This window comes from Ostrinia furnacalis, unplaced genomic scaffold (assembly GCF_004193835.3).
Source record: "Ostrinia furnacalis isolate ACB-3 unplaced genomic scaffold, ASM419383v2 OfSCF0273, whole genome shotgun sequence".
NCBI lineage: Eukaryota > Metazoa > Arthropoda > Insecta > Lepidoptera > Crambidae > Ostrinia > Ostrinia furnacalis.
In genome coordinates this window covers 151980-169515 of record NW_021130512.1, presented here as the reverse complement: position 1 = coordinate 169515, position 17536 = coordinate 151980, and the positions used below count along the sequence as shown (strand labels likewise).

Below are 17536 nucleotides of genomic sequence, written 5' to 3'. Positions count from 1 at the left end.
TTCCGTCCTAAACCTGGTCGAGTACTTGCCAAAAAAGGAGATCGTCGATAACTGGGTGTCGGTAAGTGGCAGCTGTCGATGACTGGGTGTTGACTACTGGAGATTCGGTGTCGATGATTGGAGATTTATATGCTTTTTCATTTTTTGGGATTTTTTTCTAGTCCGTGTATAGTTAATAAAAATAATACATCCTATTCTTATCTCAAGAATATACCTTATCATGCTCAATCGTTACTTTTGGTTTAAAGATGACTAAATGACCTTTAATCTTAATAAGAAGCCCAATATCTCCTTAAAGTGTCGATCATTGGTGCCACTACGCTACATTAAATTACACACTCAACCTCTTACATTAATATTGATAGGTTTGCATAGTGGTGCGGGGTGATATCCTTCATGAAAAGACTGAAAGTTAAAACAATTTCCCTCTGAAAACAAAACCCAATGCAAAATTAAAACATTAAAGTAGTAGCTGTAAAAAGCATAGTAAGGCGTCTTTAATAACCTAATTAAGTTAAGATCAAAAATTTATTTAATTTATTTAATTAAGTTCAAGTAAATTTTATTCGCTTAAATAAACATGAAAGGTAAATGGACTTTCCTTATCGCTTAACTTTAACATATCTATGACTCACCGAAGACTCACACAAGAACTAATACAATAATATACCTCAACATGAGCCAACATGAGCCAACTGACTCAACTTACTGAGAAACTGAAAACAACAATGAAATAATGCACCATAAGTCATCTGTGAAAACAAACAAAACGTGAACACAACGTAAACGCGGTCGAATTAATTCGTAAGTCACAAAATGGCGGATTTACGCGTTTTGATCCCGCGCCAAAAAGATCAAAGGTGAAGCCTTGGCCTGATAGATTAACTATATCGGTGAAACATAGCATGACTGACTTTCCATAACGCTTTAAAATAACTGGTACTATTTTATAAAATCACTTACAAAACTATTAAAAACGTCTCAAGATGCATATCTAATGACACCCATTTATTAAAAGTGTATCATTTTAGACTTGATAGAGATAATGAATCAGAAAAAAACATTGAATATTACTAACTTAAAAAACTTCATCATCATCATAATCAATTTTCACCACGCAGCGACACATAAATGTGAAAAGTGCAAGACAATTTCAAATTCACGTTAAAATGTTTGGTATAAAAACAGGACAGCGCCTTTAAAAGGCAGCTTTTACAGTAATTTTTGAATGCTGTAATTTAATCTTTAGAGCAAACACCAGAGTCCAGAACCTGCCAGCGGCATCGTATATTAGTAATGAGTTTACCCCTAATGAAATGGAGCAAGACAATCAAATAAAGCCAGTTGCAGGAGTTGGACAAAGCCCGAGTTTGCAGGGCCGGCCAAGTTGCGGCGACAAAGGCCCTTTGTTTAGAGCTAATGCACAATGCTTTGTTGCTCGAGCCGAATTTTCATTTATTGTGTGGCTGTCGTGAGTGTGCACGCGTCTTAAAATAAAAATGTACATTTTGAATGTTTTTAACGGTTGCTCGCAGAATTTTCGCTGTTGCCTGCCAGTACAGGCTATTTCTGCGGCTATAAACAACAATGGAATTTTTTTAGTTTCTTTGTGTTTCCTTATTTCAATTTCCTTAGAAAAGGGAGTTCAATTTTAATACAAGTAGCTATATTATATATATGATAATCTGCCGGGCTATGTTACCTTATCATTGTTAATTTTAATGAGTTGGGTAGAGACCCTAATTCATAAATCGTTCTAGCCACCAATAGGAATAAGTAAAGAATGTTTAAGATGATGGACCAATAATTCGTCCAATCTCTATGGTCTCAAGGTCTATGTCAAGCACTAGTAGATTCATAAAGAAAATTATCCCTTATCGTATACCAATACAATTTTTTACAAACTTTTTCTATCCAATAATATTATAACTCAAAAAGCATCTGCGATATTTAATACTTTTACTCTCAGTATCTGTGCCTATTCAACCACGCAGATATTCCTTTTAATATCACAACTTTATACTTGAAAGCTCCGGGAAGCTTTATATTCGGTGCGTAAAGCAGAAGTTTACGACGCTTTTTATAATCCTATTTGAAGCTATTGTTAAACAAAGTTGTGTAATAGTAAAAGCACGAATGTGTATTCTAGCGTGGGATTCCCAGCTGCAAACGCAGGTAATATTATATTAATATAGATTGTATTGTAGTGTAATGAGGTGTAAGAAGGCGTATTTATAATTATCCAAAACTCGATGGATCGCATTGGGTTATTGAACTAAAAAGAGTAACGAAAAAACATAACAAGTAGGTACTTTGAAATCATAATTTTTCAATACACAAACGTATAGTGTTATATATTAAAGTATTAGTTTACACTTTGATGCTGAAGATGTTCACTTGAGTTTAGATTTAATAAAAATATCCAGTGGAGAGGATTTTTTACTTGCTTACGTTTTTTGAACATCAAATGAGTCTAAATTTCCTCTCAAGCTCTATAACTGCATAATATACTGATTCCATCTGAATTAAATCATTATTTAAGCAGGTCATAGAGTTATACTTTTTGTAAAAGCTACACTGGTTTCATTTAATTTAATGACAGTTATTATTTTTATTGTCGCCAAAGTTATTGCAACTAAATCCGAGATACGTTTCATCCGATTCGCCGATACTTTGTGTCGAGTTCCAAAACGATCATAAAATAGCTATCTGTTGCTAAACCAATATTTTTATCTGAAATAAACCATTACTTAAAAAGTTTAACTATCGTCTGGTTAAACTATAGATAAAAGGAGACTAGTGACACAAACGCCAGTGCGCATCCATTAGGTTACATGTTCGACTCTGGACCTGAGTCACAGTATAATAAATACTAGCCTTATGCCCATTTTCACCATCAATCTCTTTTTTTTAAGTGACCCCTATGGTAACACATATCAGGCATTTTGTTTTCATATGGGTCACTTAAAAATTAGTAATAAGACAAACCAATTTTGTGTAATAAAGCAAAACCTATGCTTAGGTACATACCTAAGTAAATTCAGCATAATTGAAAAAAAACTGGTCTGACCTGCCTGACGTCAACTCTATAAAAATTAGTTTCTTCCTACTTTACCATTCACCCCACAAGTGAACTTCACTCTCATAAAAACTATGAAATTTAATAATTAAAAAATTTGTCAGACAAACACTAGGGTTAGCGAAACGAACTCACCTCGCGTACGAGCGTAGAAATGCATCGAGGCGTGTGTAGCGATCTCACGGGACACTGCACACTAAAGCGGCAATCTATAATACACTAGGATAACACCCAACTAGTTCTGTATACAAATGCATTATTGAACATTATTATAGATATTTATTGAATAACATTGGGTGTTTCTTCGTAAAGCTTTTTTAAAGCTCCGTACAGTCCGTACATTGCACCTACCTATTGCCCATGTTTTTTACAAGTAGGTATACGATCGCAATCTCACTGATGGTATTGCTATGATGCAATTTAAATTGTATGTTGTAGATACCTGGTTAGTATCTATTAGTTTCGTCTCTAGGTCACACTGTTCAGAGTGTTCAGGGATGACTAATGACTAAGCAAAGTGATGCTATTATCACTAGAAATTATTACTCAAGTTGAATTGTAATGTGGAGACACTGAATAACAATAGCTCTTTTTATGTAACTAGATACCTATTGTTACAATTATGACTATGATTGATCGGGAAAAAATGTGTGGATCTATGCTATTGTGACTGTCACTCGACACGTTGCATTCTACATTTCTCTAGAATGTTTTCCCAAGGAAAGTGCGCAAGTAAAACAATCGGCTGTATCTATGCAGCACCATACATCACTATTCCAAGAGCAACAATATAATTAACCATAAACCACTATTTATATTACAAAAACACCAATCATTGCAAATAAGGCTCATTATTCTTTAATAACAAATAATAACTAACAACCAGTAATTTAAAATTTTCTATTTCCAATTTCAAATTATGGAACACGATCGTGAATAGCTCTTTCTACGCTGGTAGGTGGACGGGCCAATCGCAGCCCTGGATTTGAAAAAGGAAGAGGCCATTGAGATAGATGAAGCGTATTACCGTTAATACGATGCGCGGAACGCTGTTATTATGGCCACAATTTTATATTGTTGGTTTATTATTAAGCCCTTCGTTGCAGCCTCTATTATAGCGTCTCTGACTTGTCTCTTATCAATTCCAAAGCTTTATATCCAAAACGTTCTGGTATTTCTAAAACTACTCTGTTCCCATCTCCGCATTTGCATGCCGGCTTATACTTCACTCCTCACTGCCTTCACAGCATGCCTTTAAGTCCATGCATCTCACCAGTCTCCTCTTCAACAGAGCTACCGCGGCCGCAAGCCCCTCGGCGGATCAGCGGGAGTGCCCGGCGGCCTGAGTCCCGGCGTTCCCGTGGTCCCGGGCCTGAGTCCCGTGGTGCCGGCCGCTGCTTCTCCCGGGCCCGCGCCCGCGCCCGCTGCCCCCAGCCCAGCCCCGGCCACCACGCCGCATATGAAGCAGGAACACTCCAGTCAGCCAATGGTAAGGGTCAACCAACTTAAGCAATGACAATCATAACCTAAATCACTGCCCTGCAATAGCTCCAACTGCTACTGCATTCTAATGGCACTAACATTAAAAAAACCTTTAAGTTCCCTCTTAGAGAAGTTAACTTTGGCTTCATTGGCACTTCTTTACCTTCGTATGGGTTGTTGCAGAAAACGCAAAGCTACTCTCGTTTATCGATGGCACCCAAAATACATGAGGTACCAGAAGATTCTGAGAGGTACCAGAGACTCTCCTCTCGTACGTGATTTCGTAGACAAGCGTGCAAACTTACTCGTAGCTGCGGCTATTATATACTCGTAGCGTAGTATTAGCAATTTTGTATTAGTTAAGAGCTGGTCCTGAAGATTAAGTAATAAAAGATCAATACTTTTTTGCACTGGAACCTATACTTACTTCCATACCCTCTCTACTACTTAAATACTGTTCTTGTAATATTCGTGAAACCTTATGCCTCCAACAATAGTTGACCGTTTAATTTAAAAAACTTTTCCTCTTAATATGATGCGTTTACTATTCTTAGTAATTTCATGAAATCTTTATGTGGCTTCTTACTCTTCTTAGTAATTTCATGAAACCTTTATGTGACTTCAAATAGTTGGCCCCTACTAAGTTAATAGGTACGGCCAGTCTCAAGTTACCCATATTAATTTACAAATGCTCCAAATGGGGCACACAATAACAAAATAAAAAAGCAATCTTCCGTACATCCCGGCAAATGCGATCCACAATTCGTACAGACGATAGCAAGTCAAGCTAAACACAACGGCTTCTTATGTTTCTAGTAATAGAGTCGATTTCGCACCAAAAATGTAGCCTGATGTGCTTGTCTGTACGTAAACCGTCTCCAAAGAAGTCTCTAATTCGTTTATCCTGCTATCCGCCGCAACAATTTTGATCATTTTAATTGAGTTTCTTGTGTTTTGTCACAAAGTTTCCACTTATTTGGGTAATTTTTTATGATTTAATAGCGCAATTATTTACAAAGATGTTTTGGAATTGTTTTTTCTTTTAATTCATCCGAAACCCACACAAAAGAAAATACAGTTCGGTAATTATATCAACAAGAGTAATGCAGTACTTAGATAATATTATGATTCCAAAAGTTTTTCTTATTAACTACCTACTCGAGATAGGAAAAACTTCTAAGTAATTGTAATGTTATGCTGCCTTTTGGCCCGATGCCTAGCATGCTCCCCTTCTTCCTAGACTAATTAAAAGTTTCTTGCAATCTATGAATTCGATGCAATTAATGTCGAAATATAGTTATGATAATAAGGTTCCGTATAGTTACGGTAAGTTTGATAATCAAAATTAGAATTTAAGCTTACTGTCTCCTTACTCTAAAGATGGATAAAAATCCAACGAACCATGTTTAAACCCATCCAAATATTTAGAGCATTTTAATCAATCTTAATTAAATAACATTGAAGCACGCACGTCTTTTAAATGTACTTAGTACCTCTTGAATAATGTACTACTTACCTACTTACTAATGTTAGGTTAGGTTAGCTTGCTTAGATACTTATACTTCGAGTTTCCCTGTCACCCTGTATAGCTGAAACACTTAACCCATCATTATACAATAGTATGGTTGTACTATATGTTTATAATTGTTTTAGAATACAAGGTATACACGTATGTAACGAGCCGAAATAATTCTTCCTAAGGCCTATTCCCCGCGGCACACTGATTGTCCGTATTTTGATTTACATTCGCAACAAATCGTAAGTATTTTAGCTCCAAACATTTGCCGAACATTCCGGGAGCCATTGTGCGATTGTTGTAAATAATTACTATTGACTTTGCTATAACGAGTGAGTTACGGTGCTGAGAACAATCCTATAACTATGTGGCGAGGGTAACCATGCTTGTGGGTAACACTCCCGCGCCTTTTGTGCTTACTACCCTACTGTTGCCACTACTTATTAAATTACGCCCGTATTCATAAACGATGCTTGCTTAAGTGAAGCAAAGAGCGTTGAATAGAGCTCTGTGATTGGTTCGTGTGTCACCTTGTGCGTCTACGCACACTGTCAGACCTCATAGTAATGTTTGCGAATACGGGCGTTAGACATTTTAAACGATTATTTAAATATTTCAGTTAGTCGGACGGTTAATGATAGTTATTCTTGTGTCACTCTACTAAACCTAAAACTCAAAGCTGATGTCAAATTCAAACCACTGTAGAGCTTTGTAACGGCATTTCTATATTTTCAAATCTAAGTATTCGTCCCTCTTACTTAAAACGAAATAGCCGGGATAAGTGTCAGATAAAGAGTCCCCATTCTTTGCCTAAAGGTTGATCGATCCCAAGTTTTTTCACTAATTTCCCCTTCACAAGCTTTCCATATTTTACGTACAAAATACCTACTGTTAGTACCTACACAAGCACAAGTCCCAACTTACCGTCCAAGTACAGTTAGCAGTCAAAGTCCAGTCATAAATTAGTCTACCGTTCCAGCCGAAGAACTGGCCACTCTACTCGTAACTGCGGCTCAGCGGCAAAGTTCCGAACTGAAATCCAGCTGTTTGCTGCACTCTGCTCGAATTTGTGTGCTTCGATCACATTCTGCACTAATCTGATTTAGAATTTTAGAGTTACCTGGGAAGCAGTTTAATTTTGTTAGGTACTATATCTATAAAAGCGAAAGATCACTGATTGACTTACTCACTCATCACGAAATCTCAGAAACTCCAATGCTAGGAGTCTCAAATTTTGCATCGGGGTTCCTTTTAGAACGTAGGTGCTCCCTTAGACGAGATTTTGCATAATTCAGCCCCTAAAAGGAGTAAGACGGGAACCACGCGTACGAAGTCGCGGGCGGCCGCTAGTCATTGGTATAGGTAAATTTAACATTCAGTATGTACTTACGCAATCAGAAATTTGAAAGTAATTATTAATGTTATTACAAAAGGTAGGTATCACATAATAGGTACATATCTATAACCTTCTGTTGAACAAAAAGACGAACCTACAACTCCAGTTTTCGTTTATAAAAATGTTCGCAAGTGAATATAATAATTAACAACAATAACGTTCAGCCATGCATAATTCATGACAGTTACCGCGCCAAAATCATAATTACACCAGTAATTGTGTAATAAACCTGTAATCTCTTTACGGGATCTCATTAAAGCGACAAAACAAAGTTTTAATTACGACTTACACACCATGTTAATAAAACACAGGGAGAACTTGAAGCGTGTTGTACAAATTAAAATCTTTCAAAGTTGCCATAATGCTGTGTAAACGTATAATTATTTCGCTCAGCGTGTACAGAATAGGCGTTTTTCACGTTAAGCGACTTCAGACTCTACCTATTTCGTCAAACGGAGACTTTTAGGCCCATTTTATGAAACAAAATTTAATATTTTAATGAATTTGAGTGGTCCAAACTCGACCACGCACACTAGAATTTGAATCCAGTTTTTAGTTTCTTAATAAGGACATCGAGATTAAAATTGTCAGAATAAAGTCCTCACTAATTCGTTAGTCCTTCGACGATTTCGACGATCAATCTTATTAAACACACACAGTAATGACGCCTAATCTGTAAATCCTTCAATATTGTATTATGATGATTATCCTGTTTGAAATAATATGTTTATCCTGCTTTTCGTTTGCTCAACTTTACCTATTAATATTTCGTTTTTTAGGAGCGATATTAAAACATTATTTACCTGTTAAGAGCCTTTGACAACTCGAGTTGCCTTTTAATTAACGTGCTTTGCTTCTGAATTGTAAAGAAGTAGTTCGGAAATAAGTTCATTATGTGTTTAAAAACTTTTCGTAACAGCGCGCTGTTGTTGAAGTTTTTGTTAATTAATGAACTGCACAAACGGGCAGTAGATTTTTGGGTAACAATCAATGAATCGTACGTAATTATAAAGGCGATATCTAAAAATTCAGTTATCATTACTAGTACCTTACTGAAAGGATGGACCGCATTAATTCTTACAATCCTTTTGGTTTTGGTAGACCTGGCGAGCCAGAAACAATAAGTTATTTAGCATACATAATCTTAAGTTTTGCAAACACGTCAACCCGTAACAACCGTGAAAATATACCTACCGCTGTTACATTAAGATACTGCCTTAGCGACTACATAATAGAGTATAACTTTAGGTTTCTACGCCTCATTAAGGTTGCCCAATCCATTTAGATGAAGTAGGTGTCCACCCTTCAATGACACTTAATTTAGCTAAGGATGCCAAAGATCTGTCTAATTTTGCAATATAAAATCAAAGTCGTTTATACTAGTTTTCCAGTAAATTAAACTGTAAAACATATGGATAAACGCCAAATAGTAAATGTAGAGCTATTCACAAAAATCGATCGATCTTAAGCCCGCATAGATTAACTCGAAGGGAAGCGAGTGAAGTTCAAAAAATATATTATGTAGGCGAAGAATTTTACATGGGAACTAAAAGATACCTACTGCAACAACACCGTAGCCTCTAGCTACATTGTAGAGCATAAAGATATCTTTAAACTATTATGTCTCTATTTGTTATTTTACTACGCATCATTATAACAAAGTCCGAGTGACCGACCTCGGACACATATGAGTATTAGGGCGCTTCACACGGCAAACAATGTGCAAGGCTGCCGCAGCCTCGGCCTCGATAGCACTGTGATGACAAGTGTTTGTTACGAAACACTTGCTTACTTATTATTTACTCAAATATTTTTAAAGAATCGTACATAGTCCTCATTTACTAAACCGTTTATTTGCTTTGTTACAGGCACCAATGCCGTTCTACGCGGGAGATCCCAACAGATTCCCTACGACATGGCAGGCGGACCCAACACAAGGTAAATATTAAATCATCCATAATTAACTGTTATGCACATTAGATTTAACACTATAGTAGAAATCATAAACCAAAACTTAGTTTTAATTATTGTTCCAGGTTGGCAGAACCAGTTTGTCCAACAACTACCAACGCAGGCGGGTCAGACGACGCTAGACTATCAGGGCAACCACACTGCGTACGCGACGTCGCCCCACTACCAGGCCAACACCACGTACACCGTCCAGAACGTCGCTACCACCTTCGACGTGACTAATAACACGTACTACCAAACTGGGGTTCAGTCCATACCAGCGCAGAGGCCGCCGTCCAACCGTGGCGCGTACACTCCCGTCCCGTCGCCGAGGGCTCCGCACTACACCACGGAGTACCAGCAACAGTACGCACAACAAGCTCCCACACCCAGTGGCAACGCAGGCAACGATTCCCGACCGGCATCTGCCGCTTCCTACCAAAACACCGTGCCCACATCGGCTGCGCCCGTTTATACCGTCAGCCAACAAAATTACGAACGCACAGAGTACACGTCTGAGCACACAGAGGATTACAACTCTGAGAACGGCACGACTGACGCCAGCAACGATGGGGAGAGACAGGAGCAAACAACACCCAATGGACAGCATTCGGGAAACGCCGAGCCTGGGTACCTGCAGGGGAGCAACGGTCCGCGAGCTTCACTAGATTGTAGCGGGTATTCAGGCGGCTATAATGGCGGACAGTATAGGGAGAACGGCCAACAGCAGCAGCAGCAACAACAGCAGCAGCAGCAGAATCAAAATGACTGGCAGCAACGCCAGTGGCAGCATAACCAAAGATTACAAAACCAACAGATGCAAAATCAGCAACAACAGATGCAAAATCAGCAGCTTCAGAATCAGCAACAACAACAGATGCAGAATCAGCAACAGCAACTTCAGAACCAACAACAGCAACAGTTGCAAAATCAACAGCAACAGATGCAAAATCAACAGCAGCAACAGTTGCAAAATCAACAACAACAGCAGATGCAAAATCAACAGCAGCAAATGCAAAATCAAATTCAAAATCATCAAAACCAACAGATGCAAAATCAGCAGATGCAACAACAAAACCAGGAGAACGCTGAACAGCAAATGTTCTCTCAATCAGACAGGGTTAATTTAAACTCGAGACTGAAAACGATGATATTAAATAAACAGAATCATACCCGAGACGGCACCAACACGCCGCCGGATAAAGGCGACCCTGGAGAAGGGCCGCCTCGGGTGATAGACGATAGAAAAGGCGGGGTGGTCTCCGTCGGTGATGATAGGAACACTACCGGTCATTTTTTATCGTATAGCCACCATCTCCGAGATAATTACCGAATAGGCGAGCAAACGTACGCGCTCGCTGGTAATTATGCACAAAACGCCCAAGCCTATGGCGCGGGTGAATTCGGAGGTGGTGGCCACCAAGTATGGGAGGGGGGGACAGGGGTCCCGAGAGGTTATGATAAACACGCTACGTCGAAGAACGTATCTAAAACTCCTCAAAAGTTACCGTCTTACGCAGACATGAGGGGACAATTCGGTGCCTACTCGAATGAACAGTATGGAGCCCAAAAATATGCAGAAATTTACGGTAGTGATAGTTTAAGTTTTAATCAACAAGATAATAAAGATTTTCAATCGAAGATGCTTATTGGACCAGTATCAGAGATGAATCAACAACTTCGTGCCCCGTCGAGGGACACCAACGCACAAAGAAGAGCTTATGATAGGGAAGCATATGATGCAAAATTTAGACATCCTTCGGCGCCTTTAATTCCGAAATTGGAAATCCCAGATAATACGTATCAATACCACAAAGATGAAAGGTTATTAAAAACGAATCCCCAAGTTGCCATGAATCAGAATCAGTATTTAAAGCAGAACGAACAGGCGCAACAGAATAGTATTTACCGTGACTACCCAAACGGTATGATTGCGAGACCCCAACAAAATACTGTGTTACCGCCAATTTCCTCAATAAAACAAGAAAATTTTGGTCAAAAGCCGCCTAACTTTCAACACTTTCAACCTTATCCTTTTGAAAGAAGGCAAGAGCCTGAAGTATATCCTCAAATTCCTCGGTTACAAGAAAATGTGGGTTTTCAAAGATACAGTAGAAATTGTACTGAACCTAAACCTAACAATCAAATGGACAACAGAATGGATTCGGTTAAAAATATGTCTGCGGAGCCTAAGCCGCCGTATTACATTGAGCAGATAAAATCTGAACATTCTCCTCCAGGAACTAAAATTTACAAAAACAATTATCCGCCACCTAGAAACGAACCCTATATTTATCCTGGAGACGGTGGTCCAGTGACGATAAAAGACGAAGTGGGATACTCCTGCTGTCGTCAAGGTTCCACCAAGAAACCACCACCTGAGCACTTAAGGGACGGTGCGTGTCCAGGCCTTCAAACCAAAGATGAGATATTAGAAGAAGACCCAGACAGCACTGACAAGAATGATCCTAAGAGCCAATCAAAACCTGGCACGCCTGGGCCCGATCCTATGGGTAAAGTTCCTAAAGAAAATCAGTTTAATTATTCCAAGGAATATCTAGAGAATCTTGAAAGGTTAAGGAATAACTCCAGAACCGAAGTGCCTGACTGCAATTGTTTTCCAGCTGATAAGAATCCTCCTGAGCCTGGGAGCTATTACACTCATTTAGGTAAACATTAGGCCCATCATTTAAAACATTTAAGACCTTAGTTCACTAATAGGAAGTATATTAATTCCAATTTTCATTTTTAGGAGCTGCGTCATCTCTAGCAGAACTTCGCAAAGATCTTGAAGCCCGTACCGGCTTGTCGGGGAAAGAACTGAGAATGGAGAAGATCTGCTACACGGGGAAAGAAGGGAAATCTGCTCAAGGCTGTCCGATAGCCAAATGGGTGAGTGTATGGATCCCAAAATTGGTATTACTCATACAATATCTTAAAAAAAACATCTAGTGAATACTTGTGTATTTAGTCAACCTGTCCCTATCCCTAAACAGATTAATTTAAAGATTCACGTTTTTAAATCTCAAATCAAGAACATCGTTATTTTACTGGATTTTGGGGCACATTCCATAACAATGAGGGCTATCGTTTTAGCGCTCACCAGTTAGCGCCACTGTAGACTAAGGTCCTGTCACTTGCTAGTAGCGAAGACAGTGGCACCAACTGGTGAGCGCTAAAGTGGTAGGAGGACTATCGCATTTGCACTCATCAAGATGGCGCCACTGTAAAGTAAGGTCCTGTCAATCGCCAGGGGTGCCAACTGTTAAATATAAAAACGATAGCCCTCATTAAGTTAACCCTTTTTATCATTATATGGTACACACATACACAGTGGTCAGATTCCCATTTGCGCAACTCAAATAATACTTACCTAACCCATTCCAGGTGATCCGCCGTTCCAGCTACACGGAGAAAGTGCTCGTGGTTGTAAAATGCCGCGCGGGCCACAAGTGCGCGACCGCCTGGATCGTGGTGTGTCTGGTCGCGTGGGAGGGCATCCCGCAGTCCGAGGCTGATCTGGACTATACTCTGCTGTCACATAAGCTGCACCGCTACGGGCTGCCCACTACTCGTCGCTGTGCTACTAATGAGAATAGGACTTGTGCTTGTCAGGGTAAATAAACACTTCTTCATGAATATGTGTAGACTGTACTTCATCTATCTTTACTGCAGCCTGTGGGAGTTTGTTATGGCAGCATTTTAAAATTCAAAAAATACTTTACTATTTGGATATGAACGCTAGCTAGTTATAGCATTATACTGGCGACAATCGAAAAACGAGTAGGTACCTACCTAACTTACGAAATGAATTATTTATTTTTGGCATAGAAGCTATTTTGGGGAGTTAGCACGCCGATTATTCACATTACAATGTTATTATTTTCAGGGTTAGATCCAGAAACGTGCGGTGCATCCTACAGCTTCGGCTGCTCGTGGTCAATGTACTACAACGGCTGCAAGTACGCCCGCTCCAAGACCGTGAGAAAGTTCCGTCTCTCAGTCAAGACCGAAGAGAGCGAGATCGAAGAACGAATGCACGTTCTAGCCACTCTACTTAGCCCGCTCTATATGAACTTAGCTCCTAAATCCTTTGAGAACCAATGCCAGTTTGAAAAGGAAGCCTCGGACTGCCGACTTGGCTTCAAGCCGGGAAGACCTTTCTCTGGTAAGTATGAGTATCATTCAAGGCATATGAACGTAACAATGCCGTAATCGGATGACATAAAGCGACATAATGGAATTACCGGTTTAGTATCTTTTTTATAGTGCCGTAAACTTATAATGAGCAATGGTGACATCAAAAGGCCGACTAAAATGTCATTGACATAGCATAAGGCGTATTACTTGAAATATTTTCTTCTGTAGGTACATTATATTAATGATATTTTTTTCTAATTTATTCATTTTCAAGGGCGAGTTAAATCTATGTAAGATATTAATTTCACAAAAAATATTTTTGCGTAGTCTTTTTTCCATTCATTTACTTCTTTTTGTTCTATGGGCAAGTGCAATGTCAAGAATTAAGTCAATAAGGTTACAGTCTTGGAGGTACTTTGAAATATTTTTTGTCCCTCATTAATATTGTATGTTAAGATGATGATAGCGTTAAATATCTGGTCTTTCCAGGCGTGACAGCATGCATCGACTTCTGCGCGCACGCACACCGCGACTTACACAATATGAACAACGGTTGCACAGCTGTAGTGACTCTAGCACGACACCGCGCGCTCGCTCGTCCGGCCGACGAGCAACTCCACGTTTTGCCGCTATACGTGCTCGATGCGACGGACGAATTCGGCTCGAAGGATGCACAGGATGAAAAACTACGCAGCGGCGCGCTGGAGATCCTCGATAAGTGAGTGGTGACGTATAACTCTTCTTTTATTGTACAAGCTAAAGAAAGTTTCTCATACCAATTGAGTAGTTTGATACCTTAACTGATTTCAAACTAGAGCTTACTCAAAACACACTTCATTTTAGCCCAGATAAACGAATGTTAGCTACTAATAATTAAGTATGATAAATTAATCATACATATTTAGTTTTTTCCTAAACATGACATTTAACAGAATAAACCTCATTCCAGATTTCCCATGGAAGTTCGAGTACGGTCAGTGCCACTGCAGCCGTGCAGACGTCACGGCAAGAAGCGGAAGGAGGAAGAGACGTCCGACTCGGCCAACGCCTCCAACAACTCACAGCAGAGTCCCGGCGGGCAGAAGAAGTCTCAGTGCTCAACGCCGGCTCCTCGCACCCCACAGCCGGATAACAGGAATAATGCTAGCCCGCGAAGCCAGAGCAGCGCCTCCCCCCGCGCGCAAACCCCCGCTTTAAACCAGCCCAATACACCAACCTTCACCAACAACCCCCACTACAACTCGGCGTTCGTCAACCCCAACATGCACAACCAAAATCCCGGTCTCATCAACACTAATCTCAGCAACCCGGCTCTGTTAGACATGGCGACCATGATCGACAACTTCACCGACGCCCAACTGCAAAGCAATCAAATCTCCAGCACTGTGCTCGACTCGCCCTATAATCCTTACGATCAGAGTTACAACCTCCATCACCAAAACGCACTGTATAACCCGAACGGTGTACCGTCGTTAGTGGAGGGAAACGCCTGCCAAAATCCCAACCCGAATCAGCTTCCAAGTTTTGCTTCTGGCTTACAAAAGAGAGACCACTTCAATGCTCAAAACCCAAATCAACAGATGACGGCGCTTCCCCAAAACCAATGGCCGGACTTCGCTAACGCCGAAATGTTCAACAACGTGGTGAAGGAGGACCCGGACTCGACCACGGCCCATTTGAACGTTCCACCTAACTACAGTCCCGACTCCAATCGAAGTGAAACTAATTCAGATCCAATGTCCCAGAAAAATCCTACAGAACCGGATAAACAGAACATGATAACCAGAGACATGGTTCCTAAATTACCTGAATTTGAATTGCCCAGCTCACCGCGACTCACGGAGATATCTCAACATCCTCAAAGTAAACCTGAGTCACCGGCACCTTCACAAATTCCAAAATCTCCCAATAATGATGCACTTAATCCGACAGAAGTGCGAAAGAGCGTGTGGAAATCTCCGGAATCGAAGAATTGGGACCCTACGAAACCAAAGGAACAATTGGTATCAGAGAATGAGAACAGTTTGTTTAGGGTCCCAAAAGCGAGGCCGCCCTCACGCTCCCAGCACAGCAACCCACCAGAAGGAATGGAAAACTCCACCTTTTTGAAGCCGTACCCTCCATCTGAGAGACCGCATTTGAGTCAGGGATACGAGCACAGAAGTCCTTATGACAACAGGCTTACTAATTATCCAACACCTCAAACAACATCTGCTCCTCCAACAAACTTTACGATAAGTCACGAGGAACAAAATATTGCCTTAGCCAACAAAACAACCACCGAGTTCACTGGAAATAATTTTCATGCCGTCAATCAGAATTCCTATGGAAATCAAACTTCTATTCAAGGGTTCGGCAATTACCCACAAATGCCCAACGCATATTCATATCCGCCTAATCCGTATGGACATTTTAATCCTTATGAAAATAGTTATAACGATTATAATAGTTTAGCCTACTACAACGCCGAGAAATATAAACGGGAGGAGCTTCTAAGAAACCCGCACTGCTACAACTCCTACGGTTATCAATACAACCCTAACTTCGCATCAAACTTTTATCAAAATCCGAGTCCAAACTGGTGCCAATCTTCACCAAACTGGTGCCTGTATCCACCTCCATTTTCTATTCCTTACCCACCTGAACCACCAAAAGCAGAACCCATCGGGGAGGTGACTGACTTTACGGATAATCTCGAATGTTTTAAAGACAGCCAGATGGGTGGAGTGGCCATCGCTTTAGGTCACGGGAGTGTGCTGTTCGAGTGCGCGAAACACGAGATGCACTCGACAACTGCGGTCAAAACTCCAAACAGAGTGAACCCTACGCGAATTTCCCTGGTATTCTACCAGCACAGAAATCTGAATCGTCCAAAGCATGGGCTGGAGGAGTGGGAGGAGAAGATGCGACTTAAGAAATTAGGGTTGAATCCTTCAACGCCGAACACTCCAGGGCCGAACTCGAACTCAGTGTCCCCGGCATCAACTCCCGGGTTAGAGCAGAGGCAGGGGGAGAAATGGAAGAACAACGAGGACGCGATTCCCGGCGGGTACACTTCTCTAGCGGCACTGGTGGAAGCGACCAACGCTGCGCGAAGGAGCGGCCAGCTTATGCTGCGAACGGACACGCAAACTACCATGTCTTGGACGACGCTCTTTCCTATGCACGGCTGCACTGTCACGGGCCCCTACCAGGAGGCCGCCACCTGACGTCGCGCCCGCCGCGCCACCCCCGCGGCCCCCTAATCAATAAGCTCCTTTAACTCTCAGTAGTCGCAGTCGATGCGAGCTTCCCGAACGTTCCGCAGTTCCTGGATCTTAACTTTAGGCGCTGAGGATGCGTACTTTGTGCGTCCCAAATTCCTGTTTAACGTTGGAATTGACTACCGTTCTATCGAAGTATTTTGTAACCGAGTGAGTTTTCAATCAAAGATAAGTTTAAGTTTAATAGTGTTTATCGCATTTCAGCTAGTCTTACGTTATCGCTTAGTGTCGATCGTGTATCGTTCGAGTGACCGTAATCGTGTAGAGTTCTTTGTATATTCTTGTCGTAATGTTAGTTTGCGCCGGGGTCGAATCGACCGTTTCTGGAATTAGTTTAATTATTTTTACGTTCTGTGCTGTATAAAATAGTGACGTTTAGCATTTTGTCTGCATATTTTGTCGATGTTTTCTAATTAAGCGCATAATCCGCTTTATGCGACGCAATGATCTCAATAACTACTAACCTACGAGTATGTATGTATGTGCTCAGAACAAAAGTACAAAACATCACGAGGAGGTTGTGCGGACTCGACGACGTGTTTATTGATATTTTTGTACCTTTGTCTGTGTATTAGTTGTTTTATTTTATGTGTATTTTGTAATGATTACCATTCCTCTGCCTTTGTTTACATTGATTGTTTTGGCATTTCATTAGTTACTCGAAACATGGCGTTGTCGCCGCAGTGTATTTTATTCAACAAAGACATGAG

At 40.6% G+C, this 17536-nt stretch overlaps 1 protein-coding gene across 1 annotated transcript in view; it reads left to right on the top strand.

Moving 5' to 3' along the window:
- Positions 1–16867, top strand: part of Tet (Ten-Eleven Translocation (TET) family protein) — a gene marked incomplete at its 5' end in the record, with an annotated part of 30992 nt that extends 14125 nt beyond the window's left edge. The window contains 8 exons of the mRNA XM_028312082.1: positions 4371–4568; positions 9342–9411; positions 9510–12092; positions 12176–12315; positions 12811–13039; positions 13313–13591; positions 14053–14281; positions 14513–16867. Coding sequence (XP_028167883.1) covers positions 4371–4568; positions 9342–9411; positions 9510–12092; positions 12176–12315; positions 12811–13039; positions 13313–13591; positions 14053–14281; positions 14513–16772 — 5988 coding nt within the window. The remainder of the gene's footprint in view (positions 1–4370; positions 4569–9341; positions 9412–9509; positions 12093–12175; positions 12316–12810; positions 13040–13312; positions 13592–14052; positions 14282–14512) is intronic.
- Between the last annotated feature and the right edge of the window lie 669 nt (positions 16868–17536).